The 14,471-nt window shown below is 34.6% G+C and overlaps 1 protein-coding gene across 4 annotated transcripts; it reads right to left on the reverse strand.

Annotated features, from left to right (window-relative positions):
* Nucleotides 1-15: 15 nt before the first annotated feature.
* mgarpb (mitochondria localized glutamic acid rich protein b) lies at nt 16-13,813 on the reverse strand. 4 transcript variants are annotated; one of them, XM_079811845.1, is made up of 7 exons: nt 13,667-13,813; nt 9,130-9,233; nt 8,951-9,023; nt 6,537-6,812; nt 2,296-3,000; nt 2,090-2,166; nt 16-1,222 (listed from the first exon to the last, which is right to left on the reverse strand). In XM_079811845.1, exons 1-6 carry the CDS (start codon nt 13,740-13,742, stop codon nt 2,123-2,125), a joined length of 1,278 nt encoding a protein of 425 aa, XP_079667971.1. In that variant the 5' UTR covers nt 13,743-13,813; the 3' UTR covers nt 16-1,222; nt 2,090-2,122. The 4 variants fall into 4 exon arrangements, 2 of the variants coding, with proteins under 2 accessions (XP_079667971.1, XP_079667972.1); XR_013816156.1 differs by having other exon boundaries at nt 771-1,222; nt 2,068-2,166; XR_013816157.1 differs by having other exon boundaries at nt 771-1,222; nt 2,038-2,166.
* Between the last annotated feature and the right edge of the window lie 658 nt (nt 13,814-14,471).

Genomic DNA, 14,471 nt, shown 5'->3' on the forward strand with positions numbered 1-14,471 from the left:
AAACAACACAACCATGCCAATAAAGTATTTTATTAGAGTTAAACTTCAAAAGGAAAAGTAGACATTCCTGCCACAATTTGGTTAAAAAAGGAACGTTTTTATGGTAGCTAATAAAATGGGGTCCACTTCGTCACGCTTTTAAGCGCTGAGCCCTAAAACCCTTTGATTGTCCCATAAAAACAAAAAACAAAATCAAAACTAGAACACGTGTATATTTGGACTATTGGGAAAACGAAAGTAAAAGTCACTGTAAATGAGAATTTAAAAATGATCATTCTAACGCAAAAGTGAAATACTGAAAACATAAAAATTTCACATTTTCCTAGATTGTCAGAAACTGCAGAATGCAGGTATTGATAGGTTGCAGGGGAAATCAATAGCCTATATGCTATAATGATCCTCATCATTATGAGGAAAAACTGACATTTGTTGGACTCATCGTGGGTGTGGGACAATATGCAGTCAGTTTAACGCAACAACAAAAAAAACAAATTTCAACTTTCATATCTCGTATGCATATGTTTAGCGCCCTCTGCTGTTTGACTTCTGATATAACTTAATACTGAACTGAAATGTGATTTTTATTCTTCATAATAATTCCTATGTAGACAATATTAAATAGGCCTACAAATAATTTTATGTGGGAAAAGGTGATTTATATAATTAGTAATAGCGTAGCTATACAGAACAGATGCATACTATAAAAAAATATGAAATTCTAATTCTACCAGGAAATTCATCAAATGAAATGAGTACCGCAAAACTATTTTACAGTTGATTTTTATTTTAGAGTCAGTTAAAGTAATAGGCCTATACATTATGAAAAACAACATGAACAGGTCTGTTGTATCCCTAATATCCAATATAAAAGCCTATATGGTTTTGAAATAGTTTTCAGCAGTGATGTTTCAACATTTTAATGATTGTCTGATCATTACATGAATGTCTGTATTTTTTTTTCATTACCACTGTACAGTGAATGATTCATATAGGCCTATTTATTTATTTCGAAGAGGCAAGTCTAACATTTATAAAAACTGCATTATACAAGAATTAGAAAAATCTCCTTTAAATCGTGTAGTACGATGAAGTATACACTGTATCACAGTTGTCAATGTTTGAAAAGTCTTAATCAGTTTGCCAAAGTACACTGATTCGAGAGAGAGAAAAAAAGATGAACGACACAAGCTTATGAGAACCTCTGGTGGTGAACTAGATGAATCTGAAAAAAAAATCAAAACATAACTTCAGACTCTATGAACAAGCAAAACATAATTTGTATGGCTATATTGTTTTTAAAATATATGTGCTTACAGATAAGATGGAAGAACAATGCATATTTACTTTATATTATATTTTTATATAAAGTAAATTAATATAAAATACTAAATTGACTATTCTATTTAAAATTGTGTTTTGAAAATTTAGTTGAATAATTGAATAACCAAGTATCCCATAATCAGTAAGAGATTAATTATAAAGGTAACTTATATATGACTCTGACTTATATAATACACATATTTAATTGACCATATTTTATTTTATGTCATAATAGCAACACTATGAATTTAAATAGAATTCTATGAATTCACTCAATTAGCCTATAGGCTTTAATTAATAGCGAATATGACTGAAATCTAACTCAGAATTATTGAATAATAACCCAAATAATTACAGCAAGTATTGAATTAATTATAATTTTTATAACATGCCACTTGGGACCTTCTGTCTCAATTCTGATCTTTTCTTTTTAAAACAATCCACAAATCTAAAAACATTATTGTGTCCATAAATACCTCATTAACAAAAAACATAACTTTTAATATTCACATAATACAATGACACAAATTAGATAACTTCAAAACTGTTTTGACTGACTAAATCTCACAAATATCGATATTCAGATAAAATGGCAAAATTAAGAAGAGCATAGCCATTTACTAAATGTGTTGAGATGAGATTTCGAGCTCAAGAGAGTATGGACAAGTACATTTTGATTAAAGTTATTTCATTATTATAACAGCACTGCATGTTCACTTTATGGATTCTTCACTGTGTGTTTGTTACAGATTCTGTGGGTTTCACTCGCTTTCTGTGCCTCAGGTTCTGTAGAACATTCACTTCAGGCTTGTGCCATGGTCAACGTAACATCTCCACTTTCAGCAGCTGTGGAAAAATAAGTACATGATGACTGAATGTCCAAAACTGATATCCAATTTGTGTGGAATCTGGATTTCTACATCAGAATACTGAAGAGGTCTAAAGAGAGTCATTAAGGTTATATAATTTTATTACCATCTTCTGATTCCTTAACTGGTTTAGCTTCCTCCACAGCATCCAGTATTATTTCCACAACAACTTCTTCTGCAGGCTCTGTTGTGGCCTGTAGCGCTTCCTCCAGTTCTGTTGGTGGCGCTGTGAGTTCTGAATGTTCTGTTTCAGTGGCAGCTGGCTCATGCTCATGACATAATGCTTTTTCCTCCTCTGTTTTTTGATCTACTGCCTCGACCGTTTCTGACATCGCCTCAGCAGGTCCAGATATGGTGTCATCTTCTGACAACATCACCACAGGACTCAATGACTCTTCCAATTCCAAGATACTCTCCATCTCTGTAACAGAGGCCTCCTCTGATGAAGCAGGGCTTTCGACATAAACTTCGGCCTCAACAGGGCTGTCTGCCTCGGACTTGACATGATCATCTGCCACTTCAAGAGTAGTCTCTTCTACTGCCTGAAGTGCTGAAGGCAGGTCCTCTAGTTCTCCTCCTCCTGTTTTCAGATCAGATCTATCAATCGTGGGTTCCTCAACCTCAGCTTCCTCACGCACTTCTGCTGAGACCTCAACAATCTCCAGACCATTGAGGGTCTCCACAGAACTGTTCTCCTCAGCCAACCTCACTGCGGCCACCAGGTGCTGATCACCAACCGAAGCAGCTGCAATCTCCACTGTAGATCCAGCCAGGATTTTCACAGTGCTCATTAGATCAGACATTGGGATAGCTGCAACAAGATTAGTTTAGAGCAGTAAATATGCTATAAGTTAGCATCAAGTTGAATCTATGGACTTTATTTGAGCATTTTCTATTTATTCAATTTTTCTCTGAATTTGAGGGAAATTCTGAAGAATCTTTGTCAGGTTTATCATGGTTAACTACAACTTAAAAAATAAAAATCCATACAACATTGTCATTACTTGAAATAAAATAAAATAAACATTAGCTGTAATATATACACTGATCAGGCATAACATTATGACAAGTGAATAAGACTTATTATCTCTTCATCACGGCACTTAAAGGGTTAGTTCACCCAAAAATAAAAATTCTGTCATTAATTACTCACCCTCATGTCGTGTTAGTGAGCACTTCTCCTTTGCAGAGATAATCCATCCACTTCACAGGTGTGGCATAACAAGATGCTGATTGGACATCATGCTTATTGCACAGGTGTGCCTTATTCTGGCCACAATAAAAGGAGAAGTGCTCACTAACACAGATTTAGACAGATATGTCAACAATATTTGCGAGAAATAGGCCTTTTGTGTACATAGAAAAAGTCTTAGATCTTTGAGTTCAGCTCATGAAAAATGTTGCGTTTATAATTTTGTTCAGTGTATATATTATTTTTACCTAATAAAAACTAGACACATAAAAAGATTAATAATAGTGATAAAAACACAAAACAAAATTACTAAATATAATTACTAAATTGATAAATCTGTATATCAATTATTCTAAAATAACACAGATATACATTTATGCATTCAGCGGTCACTTTATTCAGAGCGACTGACAAAAGAGGAACATAAGCAATTTAATGTTTAAACAGTGTTAAAAAATATTACGTTTTAAATGCTTTTTTAAATTCGTTGGTTGATTCAAGTTAGGCATAATAATTGTAATGACTTCTGCACATGCTTGTATGTTCTGTCTGCAACTTTGTTCCAAATGAAACTTAAAAAATACTACAATAACATAAGTTAATGAGAATATTTAAAAAATATATTACAGTAAAATAACATGGAAAACGGTACAGAAGATAACCGAGTAAGGTCAAAATCTTCAAGCGCTTTAGATCTTCCGTTTGACTGTTTCTCAGAATCTTGCATTTGGATGGAAACATGTATTTAAGGAATTATTTTAAGATTTATATCTAATATTATATCCTCGTGTTCAAGTTTGCATTATATGGCTGGCTATACAATATTTCTATGTAGTTTGACCCAGAGCAGCAGGGGGCAGCTGAGTACTTTTTTGCTGAAGAGCACACATAAACTGTATACTGTTGGACATCAACATGGAAACTAAGATCCTGGAAAGCTGGATTTGAAGGCGGTACCATTAGGAAATCTCCTTAAGACACCATAAGTGGCATAAATCCACTAAGATTAGTGATTAAATAATCAAAACGCATAAAAGAGATTTACCCAGATTAACTGTAAGAGATTCCTCAGCGTCTTCAAATAAAGTCATTATAATCAAGTCCGTTTGAAAACATTTGTGTCAAGTATGCAAACTACAGTAGGAGGAACAATTGGGATGCATTTATCAACCTGAGGAAGTGGGGTTTCATCTGTATTAACAGGATTGTGAAAACATTAAAGCAGATGATCTAAACTAAGCAAAGCATCCTGATTAAAAACACAATAGGAGCTATTCTACTACAAATGTACACAATATACAGAAATACAAAATGGAAATGCACTTACAGCATAGAAACTATTATGATGATTTGTTCATTATTTTTCATTTAATTTAAATTTCATGATGTAAAGGGGTAAAAAAAATGCAGTCAAAATGGCACTGAATTTAAAAAATATATATATCTTTTTTAAGTACTTTATTTAGGGAATACAAATATTTTGTCAGTTTTAAAAACTACAATCAACATAAATTCTGAGTTGGTCGAGCCTAAATTCTAAAAACAGCATTGAGAATAAGAGCAAATGTCTGTCAAGTATTATGATGTGAAAATGACACTGGCACAACGTTTCTTTATGATATTTCACATTTTAACCCTCTGGTGCTCTTCGGTCATTATTGACGAAAGTTTTTAAGTTTGATTCAATTTTGAACTACATGTATGAATGGTATGAAACTTGGTAAATGTTATGGCACTTGCGAACACACACACACACACACACACACACGCACACACGCACGCACACACACGCGCACACTCGCACGCGCACACGCACACGCACACGCACACGCACACACACGATTCGAAAAGGTTGAATGGTCCTGGAAAAAAATAGTCACATTTGTATTCCTTGTGATCAAAAATGACCACATTGGAAATGAATGGGAAATTAATTTCATCTATTGGAAACGTTTGGTACTGCGCCCAAACAAAATCTTACTGAAAGCTAATTTTTGATATATTATTTATAGCTACTGCATAAACATAATTTAGTACCATAATAAAAAAAATATTGAACTAAAATATAGTACAGTCATTTTATTAAAAATGGGGAAAAAAGGGTCATTTTTGACCACCACGCAAGGAGAACCAGAGGGTTAAGAGATATTCACAGAATGATGAACTGTTCGGAAATTGCCGCAGGGGCTTGCCTCCATCCCAAAAGCTAAGAGAAGTCCATATTCACAGGTGAAAATACAATGATAAACATTAAAAAAAACCTGATCTCCCTTAAAGACAAAATTGCTTATAAGACCATAGCGGTTTGGAATGCATGTATAGAAAGACACTAAAATAGGTCAGATATGTTTAAAAATTGGCCATGCCCCACAAAAAGTCTTGGTATTCGAATGGTATTCTGGGAAATGAAGTATGTATGCATGTATGATGTTTGTATCTATGTATACAGTACTTAGTAAGTAAGTATATATATATATACATATATGTGTTAATGCTGCCTTCACATGCTATCGGAAATTTCATATTTCCCACTTCCTAAATCGTGATTACGAGTGATTAAGTTTTTACGATAATTCCGATGAAAGCAGTGTATATGTGCATGTACAGTATTTGTTTGTATATTTTACTCAATTCAAAACTAGCAACTGGACTGGAATTCACCCAACATTGTCAATATGAGTTATTTAAGACAAATGTCTCCCTGCACACGCATGAATGAGGGAATGTCATACACGGCAACAAGTATTACATCAGGCACAACCACTGGTTGTGTAAGAGGAGAGGTTTACATATTATAATTGTATGTGTATATATATATAATATTTATTCAAGTGTCAAAACACAGACTGGAATAATAAAAAGGCCACTTGCAATTTAAGTATATTTAAGTGCATTGCCATGTTTTTTTTTTTATCTTCAACACATGTTTTTGGACATCCTCCACCTCTCCTCCTCACCGTCCCTGTGGGATTAGCACCCTGTGGAGTTCAAAAAGGACACTTCTTTCTGCTGAGAGGACACAGATAAAAGGAGCACAACAGAGGGAGTCTCTACAAGTTAATGGAGCGTTCCAAGGTGGGTTGGGAAGATTCACATAGGGTTTACATCTAGACTGCTCAGTATTCAGACTGTTTCCTCAACAGAAGACTCCTCACCGGTTGTCTCGGCAATAGGAGCCACAGCTTCAGCAGCAACATCCTCAACCACAGGTGCAGTAGGTTCCTCGGCATCAGCTGCTACTGCCTGTACAATGGCCGTTTCTGCCTCAACCTCCATTGCTGCATCCACATGTTCTGGGGTCTCTTCAGCCTCCACATCAACCATGACCGGTTCTGCTGCTGCGGCCTCAACAATAATGGTGTTTTCAGCTACTGTGCTTTCCACAATCGCAGCTGCTTCTGCTACTGAGGCTATGTTGGCCACTGCTTCTACTGTACATGGAACACAATAAGCAGGACTTTAAGAAAATGAAGAGGGTTAGCATAGTTCATCCAATAATGAAAATTCTGTCATCATTTACTCACCTTCAGGTTGTTCCAAATGTGTATGAATTTCTTTCTTCAGCTGAACACAAAAAAATAAGATTTTGAAGAATGTCGATAACCAAACAGTTGATGGGAGCCCTTTGACTTCCATAGTATTTTTTAATATTTAAAATATCTTCTTTTGTGTTCAGCAGAAGAAAGAAATTCATACAGATTTGCGACAAATTGAGGTTGAGTAAATGATGACAGAATTTCTCCTTGGAACAACATTAGAGATTAAGAGAACCCGGCGATGCACAGACAGATAGCGGAAACCATTCATTCAGATTAGCAGCAAGCTCAACTGACTTTGAGTCTAAGCTCTTAAAGTTTGCATTAGAAACTTTCTTGGGAGCTCAACGTGAACCAAAATCTCAGCATAGGTCAGTTTTGTTAAGGAACCTGCATGGATGCTTGATTGGCTCAAGATAATGCAGACCCATCACCAAGCAAACACCAAACAAATCAACGTGCAAGATGGGTTCACACAAAAATGTCATTTTTGCATTATTTATTCCTATATCTTTCTTCCATGGACCAAAAAAGAAAAAGAAAGAATGAAGACGGTGGTGGTCACTCTTTTCTATGCAATTGCAATGAATGGAACTTTCAAGCTCCAAGAAGGGCACAGAAGTACATAAAGGAATGAAAGATGTAGAATACAACTAATGCGCTCTATTCCAAGTGATTCTGAAGACATACAATGGGACAAAATTGGGGGGAAATGTATCTTTGTACTCATTGGAAGTAAAATTAGCTATATGCTTATTTTATAGGCATACAGTATAAATATAAGATTATATAAAATGATATGGGCTTGGAATAACATTTATTCCTTTTATAAACAGTTATTATAAGCAATATCATGAAACCAGATTTATGTTGAACACACTACCGTTCAAAAGTTTAGGGTCAGTATGATTTTAATGTTTCTAAAAAAGTCTCTTTAGCTCACAGAGGGTGCATTTATTTGAACCAAAACAGTATCAAATATTGAATACAGTAATGTTGTGAAATATTACTACTATTTAAAATGACTGTTTTCTATTTTAATATATATTAAAATGTAATTTATTCCTGTGATGTGAAATAAATTTTTTTTGCATTATTACTCCAGTCTTCAGTCACGCAATCCTTCAGAAATCATTCTAATATGCTGATTTGCTGCTCAAGAAACATTTATTATTATTATAAAGTAAAAAAATACATCATTTATTTAAAATAAAAATGATTTGTTATTGCTATTTGTTATGTCTTTATTGTTTTGATCAATTTATTGTTTCTTTGCTGAATACAAGTATTCATTTCTTTAAAAAAAAAAATATAATAATAATACTACATAAACTGTAAAAATAATACAAAAAACTAAGTACAAAAGTACAAATGATAATGTACTTTTGATAATAGGAAAGCACTTTACTAAGTTCAAAGGATGTCATCAATCATGCTTACTTTTGAAGTGCCACAACTTTGCAAAGACAAAACGTCAAAACTTCACACGTTTTGCAACTAATTTAGGAAAAGTGGTTGTATTCTGAGATATGTGAAAATTGATAGAAAAGTTGTTATTGGCTACTTAGTGTATTTTTAAACACTAAAAAAAAAAAAACAATAAAAACAGACATAATGTTAAGACAGAGGCTAAATTTATACACACCCTTCTCACCTGATGGGAAAACAAAAAGTTATGTGGTTAACTGCACGTAAGCAAGAGAAGTAAACAAGTGAAAGCTTGTCTAAATGTAGCTATGGCTTAGTGGCTGCAGAGTAACTGCAGAAAGAGGATCAGGCCTGAGGAACTGCAGTAACATACACATACCAGAACAGGCCTGACTCACAGCACCCATCAATTCAATGAATCCAAGAATAAAAGAACTCTGAATGGGAATCTAATCCCAGCTGTCTGTGTCAATTATTCTACTTTACTGATCTTGAAAGATTAACTGTGGTCATTAACAGGCAAACTGAAAACAGGTATTCATAGACAAAAACAAAACTGCTAAAATAAAATAAAATCATAGAAAATATTTTTTTAAAATTCTTACTTTTTGGTCTGGCCTCCAGTTGAGCGATTCTTTCATTATATCTTGCACTGTCAGAGTTTATTGTCTTATAAACCTGTAGGGAGGAAATGGGGTGAGTTTAGATGAGGATAAATGGATGCTATTGTTATTAAGAGTTCCAAAGTTTTCTAAAACAGGATGAAGGAAGTAAAAATACATACATAAACAAGAGCAGCAGTAAGTGAGCTTCCACCAATCACCATGTAAGCCATGTTTGTACCGGACGCAGGTAGCCCAAAGGACATCTGTCGTGTAGGGAATACAGCTATTGAAAGATAAGAGGGAGACATGTATCAGTAAATGCAAATTTATTAAGTATTTTTGAGTAGAATAATTAGAGTCTGTTTCCCTTCACCACCTATCAATCAAATGTTAAAATATGAAAATCCATTACACTTTATTATTAAACATAGAAACTGTATTATATTTATATAGGCCTCTAAATTATCAACATTCTGGAAACAAAATTTGAGTGTCAAACCATTTCAATATTTACTATGTAAAAATGATATAAATTGTTCAAAAATTAGTACGGTCCCTCAGTTGTAATGTCATTTCAATCATTTGTGGAACAATATATATATATATATATATATATATATATATATATATATATATATATATATATATATATATATATATATATATATATATATATATATATATATATATATATATATATATATATATATATATATATATATATATATGTTCTATTTTGTATTTTTACATCTACTATGTAATTACTATGGAATAAATGTTCTATTCATTAAAATCAAGTATAAATCTCATCAAGCATTTTACATTTATTCCAAAATAATAACTAAAGGCACAATTTAAACTGTATATATTTTAATTGTGAATTGATGATCTGCTGTTCTTTTTAATAGTCAATTTCATCAAGCCAAGTTATCAAGTTCGGTAAACACTGATCACATACGAAGATGAAGGCTATACCTTTAATTTCACCAAGCTGATTGCTCACTACAGAAATCCCTACAGTCATCATGAAAGTCAAGTTCGAGTTTGATTCAGACATGACATAATATCTAAATGGCTGAGTGGTTTACTTACTTTTTAATACGTCTTTTCATTAAACGCAAAATTTTGTACATCCAGACCGATTCGCAAACTTGTAACACGAAAACCAGAGGTGGGATTTATTGCACAAACCAAACATATCCAACCATAACCAATCATATTCAATCATAGTGCAACGGAGGCATTGCCCCCTCTCACGTGACTTTCTCTCATTCATTCTCAATTACCTCCCACCAAAGCCACCGCTAGGGCTGTAATGATTTGACCAAAAATAAAAACCTCGATTACGATTAATGAACGATTATTTCGCTTTTTTTTGGTTCATTTTTTGCCCTCATAAGGTTTTTGAGTAAGTTCACTGATAAGGTTTGTACTGTAAATATTGTGGATTTTTTTTTCTAATGAAAAAGTTTATTTCTTTGTGATTTTAAAATACTTGAAGGAAACGGTTCAGTTATTGTCTATGGGGCAGATTTCTGTTTGTTGTAGGCTACATCAGATACAGATAAATTAACACAGTAGGCCTACATTACATTCATTTGAATGCATTAATGAGAGAGTGATTGTGTGTGTGAATTACTCATACCGTCTCTATTCATTATTAAGCTGTGGTTTGTACTTACTTCAAAAGGTATTAAAATATGTGCTATAACGGTTGAGTTTCTAAGCTAGTGACTTTATTGTAGTCACAGGACAGTGTTGACACTGCGTTTCTGCGCTCCTCTCTGCTCGCGATCTTCACGTGATGTGCAAGCTTCTGTCTGAGTGCTCGTTTGTCGCAACATATCAGGCATTAGTTCAACATAATACACATCTGATGGTCGAAACTGGCATGGCTTAAACCACATACAAATGACAAACTTTGTGAGGACGCACGCAGGTGAAAGAGGTCTGCCTTCAGGGCGCGCGCGTTGTCAGAGACGCGACACGGCTCGGCTGTCTCACAGAAAAAAGCTGAGCCCTGAACGGATACATTGTCCATATTGTTGTTTTTGAATAGTGCACAATCACTTTAAATGTTGAAACTGGCAAGCCTTTAAACGCATTTACTTGACAGACTTTATGAGCACGAAAGTGAAAGCGATCTGGCTTCGGGGCTTGCGCGCGCCGTCTGTGTGTGTGTGTGTGTGTGTGTGTGTGTGTGTGTCGCAACGTGTAGGCTATAAGAACCGCAATTAACTGACCTGTATATAAACTGTGTAAAACGTGCAGTTGCTATAGTGATTCTGAGTATCTATAAACACAGATAACCGCTCCTGCATCTCTCTGTGTGCCTGCAAACTGCACTTGATGTGACTGACGCGGCGGAGTCACGTGAAAACCGAAATAACCGACATGGGAAAAATATGTCGGTTAGAGGTTCTGAATGTCGGTTTCGGTTATTTTTCGATTAATCGTACAGCCCTAGAGTCGGTTAAAAGTCAATGGGCTCAGGGGAGGCAAGAGAGACGCAGACTCTCCCGCTGTAACTTTACGGGTGTCGCTATTGGACTGTGTTACTTTAGAAAAAATTGTGATTTAAACACTTTTTAATGTGATATATAAAATCAACATTTGTAAATGAGTAATTTTATATTTCTCCACAGTTTTTAACTCGATTATGCTGTTCGCAATGCTTTATGGGATTGTAGTTAAATACACACTCTTGTACTGTGCCTTTGTCTTTTTGTCCGATTTTCAAAAACTTTTTTGCTTCAAATCAAAGTTTGTAGTGTTGTGATTCACCTCGTAGCTGATTTTCTTGGTTCATGGATTAGATATCTTTAACGATGAAAAAAAAAGACTTCCGCAACCAGCACCGCTGAAAAAGGAGCCAGGCACTTTTGCACTGCATTACATCACTAGGCCTAATCAAGTTTAGTGGATGAGTTTGATGAATGGAAATAGCATGCAAAGTTACAGGGGACCAGACAAACCTGATACAGCAAACAGCATGTGTTTCAGGCTTTTGTGTCTGTGCATGCATTTAGGCAAACACACATCCTCTGTGTAGCTGCAGTGAAGCAGCAGAAAGGAACACAATGTCCAACTGTGAAACCGCCCCTCCCACCCTCTCTCTAGAGAAACATTTCATCCCACAGGAGCACATGCACAGGACATGCAGTGTCCGTGCAAAAATACAGTGTCACATAATCCAGATCCAAAATCTGGACTTTAAATAGCTTTTTTCCACAAGAACAAAGCTGGAAATTTCAGGAACGACTGCAATAATAAGGTGACCGACTCAGCAACAAGGTGGCCTGTGCCTCATTTACACATTTAATCTCATTTACGGCTGCGTCAACAGACTGTTAAGGTGAAGCTAGACCAGCAGGTGTCCAGGACAATGTGTGCGTAGTCATGCTCTCTGCTGCACACATAAACACTGGCATCATTTCCCCCCATTGCAGACGATGTTAATGTGCAGAACCCGAGGCAAATTCATGTTGGCAGAGAGCCCTGCTGCATTTTCAAATATTTGGGTAGTTTTAGGAAATGCCTGAGCAGATTTTGTGAATGCATAAGTTAAATCATGCACAAAATGCTGAGTCAGCAGAAAAAACCTGATTGGCCCTCTAAGTTAAAGTGGCCAGAAGATGTTCATATGAAGGGGCAAAAAACAACTTTGCACAGTTCAAACTGAGTGAATCCTTTGACAGGAAATTAACTTTAAACAGATCAAACCCAGCTATTTCCCACAGATGCACTGGAGCAGTGAAGGGTTTATGTCGCTGTTATCTGTTATGGAAAATTCTGCATTAAAACGGAACAAAATTCAGATAAACTCACTGTAAAAAATACAAATAAATTTAACTTATCTCAACAATCTCTATCCTTATCTTAACTCATATTTCTTCATCTGTAAACTAAAAATGAAGTGTTCAATAAATAAAAGCAGCAATTAAAATGGGAGTTGACATTTTTAATGGGTTGATTTTCTTTGGAATGCAGGGCGCTACACAAAAAATCTGATCATTCCCACTTTCTTTCAAATCATTATGTAAATATGTGGAATAGCCTAAATATTAATACCATATAAAACATAAAAATAATCACAACAGTACAAATAATATTCTAAACATTGCAATACAAACCCATTAACCAAATGGGGGGGGGGGGGGGGGGGGTCGTCAGATAAAACCTCTCTGAATATTGCATTATAACATTCATGAGTCTCCTCCAAATGCAAAGACAAAATAAGTCTTTCTGGTTTGCTGAAAATTTTATGATTTATTCAGTTTACATGAAGGAAGTCTTTTGATGTGATTGATGAAATCCCTATAAACAGACTTGTTGTATTGTCTATATTTTTGGGAATTTGATAAGCATATGTTATATATGAGCATATGATGAGCACTTGTTACATAACACAAACATCAGAACTCATTGTTCTGGATTGGGGTAAAACACAAACACACACAAACACACACACACACACACACACACACACACACACACACACACACACACACACACACACACACACACACACACACACACACACACACACACACACCCCTAAAAGGTACGATTGATATTTTAAATTTTCCACTTCATATTTCATACATGTTGTAACATCACTCTCTCTTTTAGATTGTGAAGTGTAGGCTGGAGAATTTCATTTTGCACAATCGAAACTATACTAAATATGGATTGAATTATGTGAATTATTCTTACCATTGCTGGATAAAGGAGTGAGTGTTTTGCGTGCCAGAGGTGCAAGTCTTTGCCAAGCCGCTCGGCAGAACATCATTATTCCTGCTGTGAACCTAGAATCTGAGTAACTGAAAACTTCTACTGACAGATTTACTCTTCACACAAGCCTGTCTCTCGCACAAACAGATCCTTTTAAACTCCCACTGTCACCTCCTTCTGTGTCACGTCATGCATAATGTGCACGTGGTCCATGAATCTTCTATAAATATAAAACTGGATTAATATACAATTTTAAAATAAAACTGAATAAACCTCTGATTCTATTGCAGTAGCCTATATAATTGTTATATATATTTATATATATTATATATATAAAAGATATATATATATTTAATTTGTATAGGCCTACTTAAATTCTCGGATGGCATTATAAATTATTTGTATGTTTATGTGTGAATGTAATATGAATAATCTCTGGTCATGACTAAACAACTCTAAACCATAGTAGCCATGATGTTATTTTATTTATTTATATTTATATTTAATTTGGTCTTGAAACCTCAATTTCAGTTTCACTTCTGACCTACATTTTTCATTTTATATTTATATTTATAGGCTAAGTGCCTTTCAAATAGACAAGCATATTAGCGTTTTATTGCAAATGAATAAATAATACACTGTTCGTATGAAAAAAGCGACACAAAAACATACATTTGAGTTTGTGCATGTTCAGTAGTTTATGAAACTTTAACGTAATTCGTCAGGGAATAACAATTTACATGGTAATAACAAATCACGAGTCACTACTTTTATTTTGAAATCTCTA

Source organism: Gobio gobio, assembly GCF_949357685.1.
Source record: "Gobio gobio genome assembly, chromosome: 3".
NCBI classification, from domain to species: Eukaryota; Metazoa; Chordata; class Actinopteri; order Cypriniformes; family Gobionidae; genus Gobio; species Gobio gobio.

Excerpts from the sequence above, each read along its gene's own strand:
- mgarpb (XM_079811845.1), bottom strand. The coding sequence starts at position 13,742 with ATGATGTTCTGCCGAGCGGCTTGGCAAAGACTTGCACCTCTGGCACGC. Across the intron at positions 9,234-13,666 it reads CACTCCTTTATCCAGCAATG|CTGTATTCCCTACACGACAG; the intron begins GTAAGAATAATT and ends ATCTTTCAATAG. Across the intron at positions 3,001-6,536 it reads TCCTATTGCCGAGACAACCG|CTATCCCAATGTCTGATCTA; the intron begins GTGAGGAGTCTT and ends ATCTTGTTGCAG.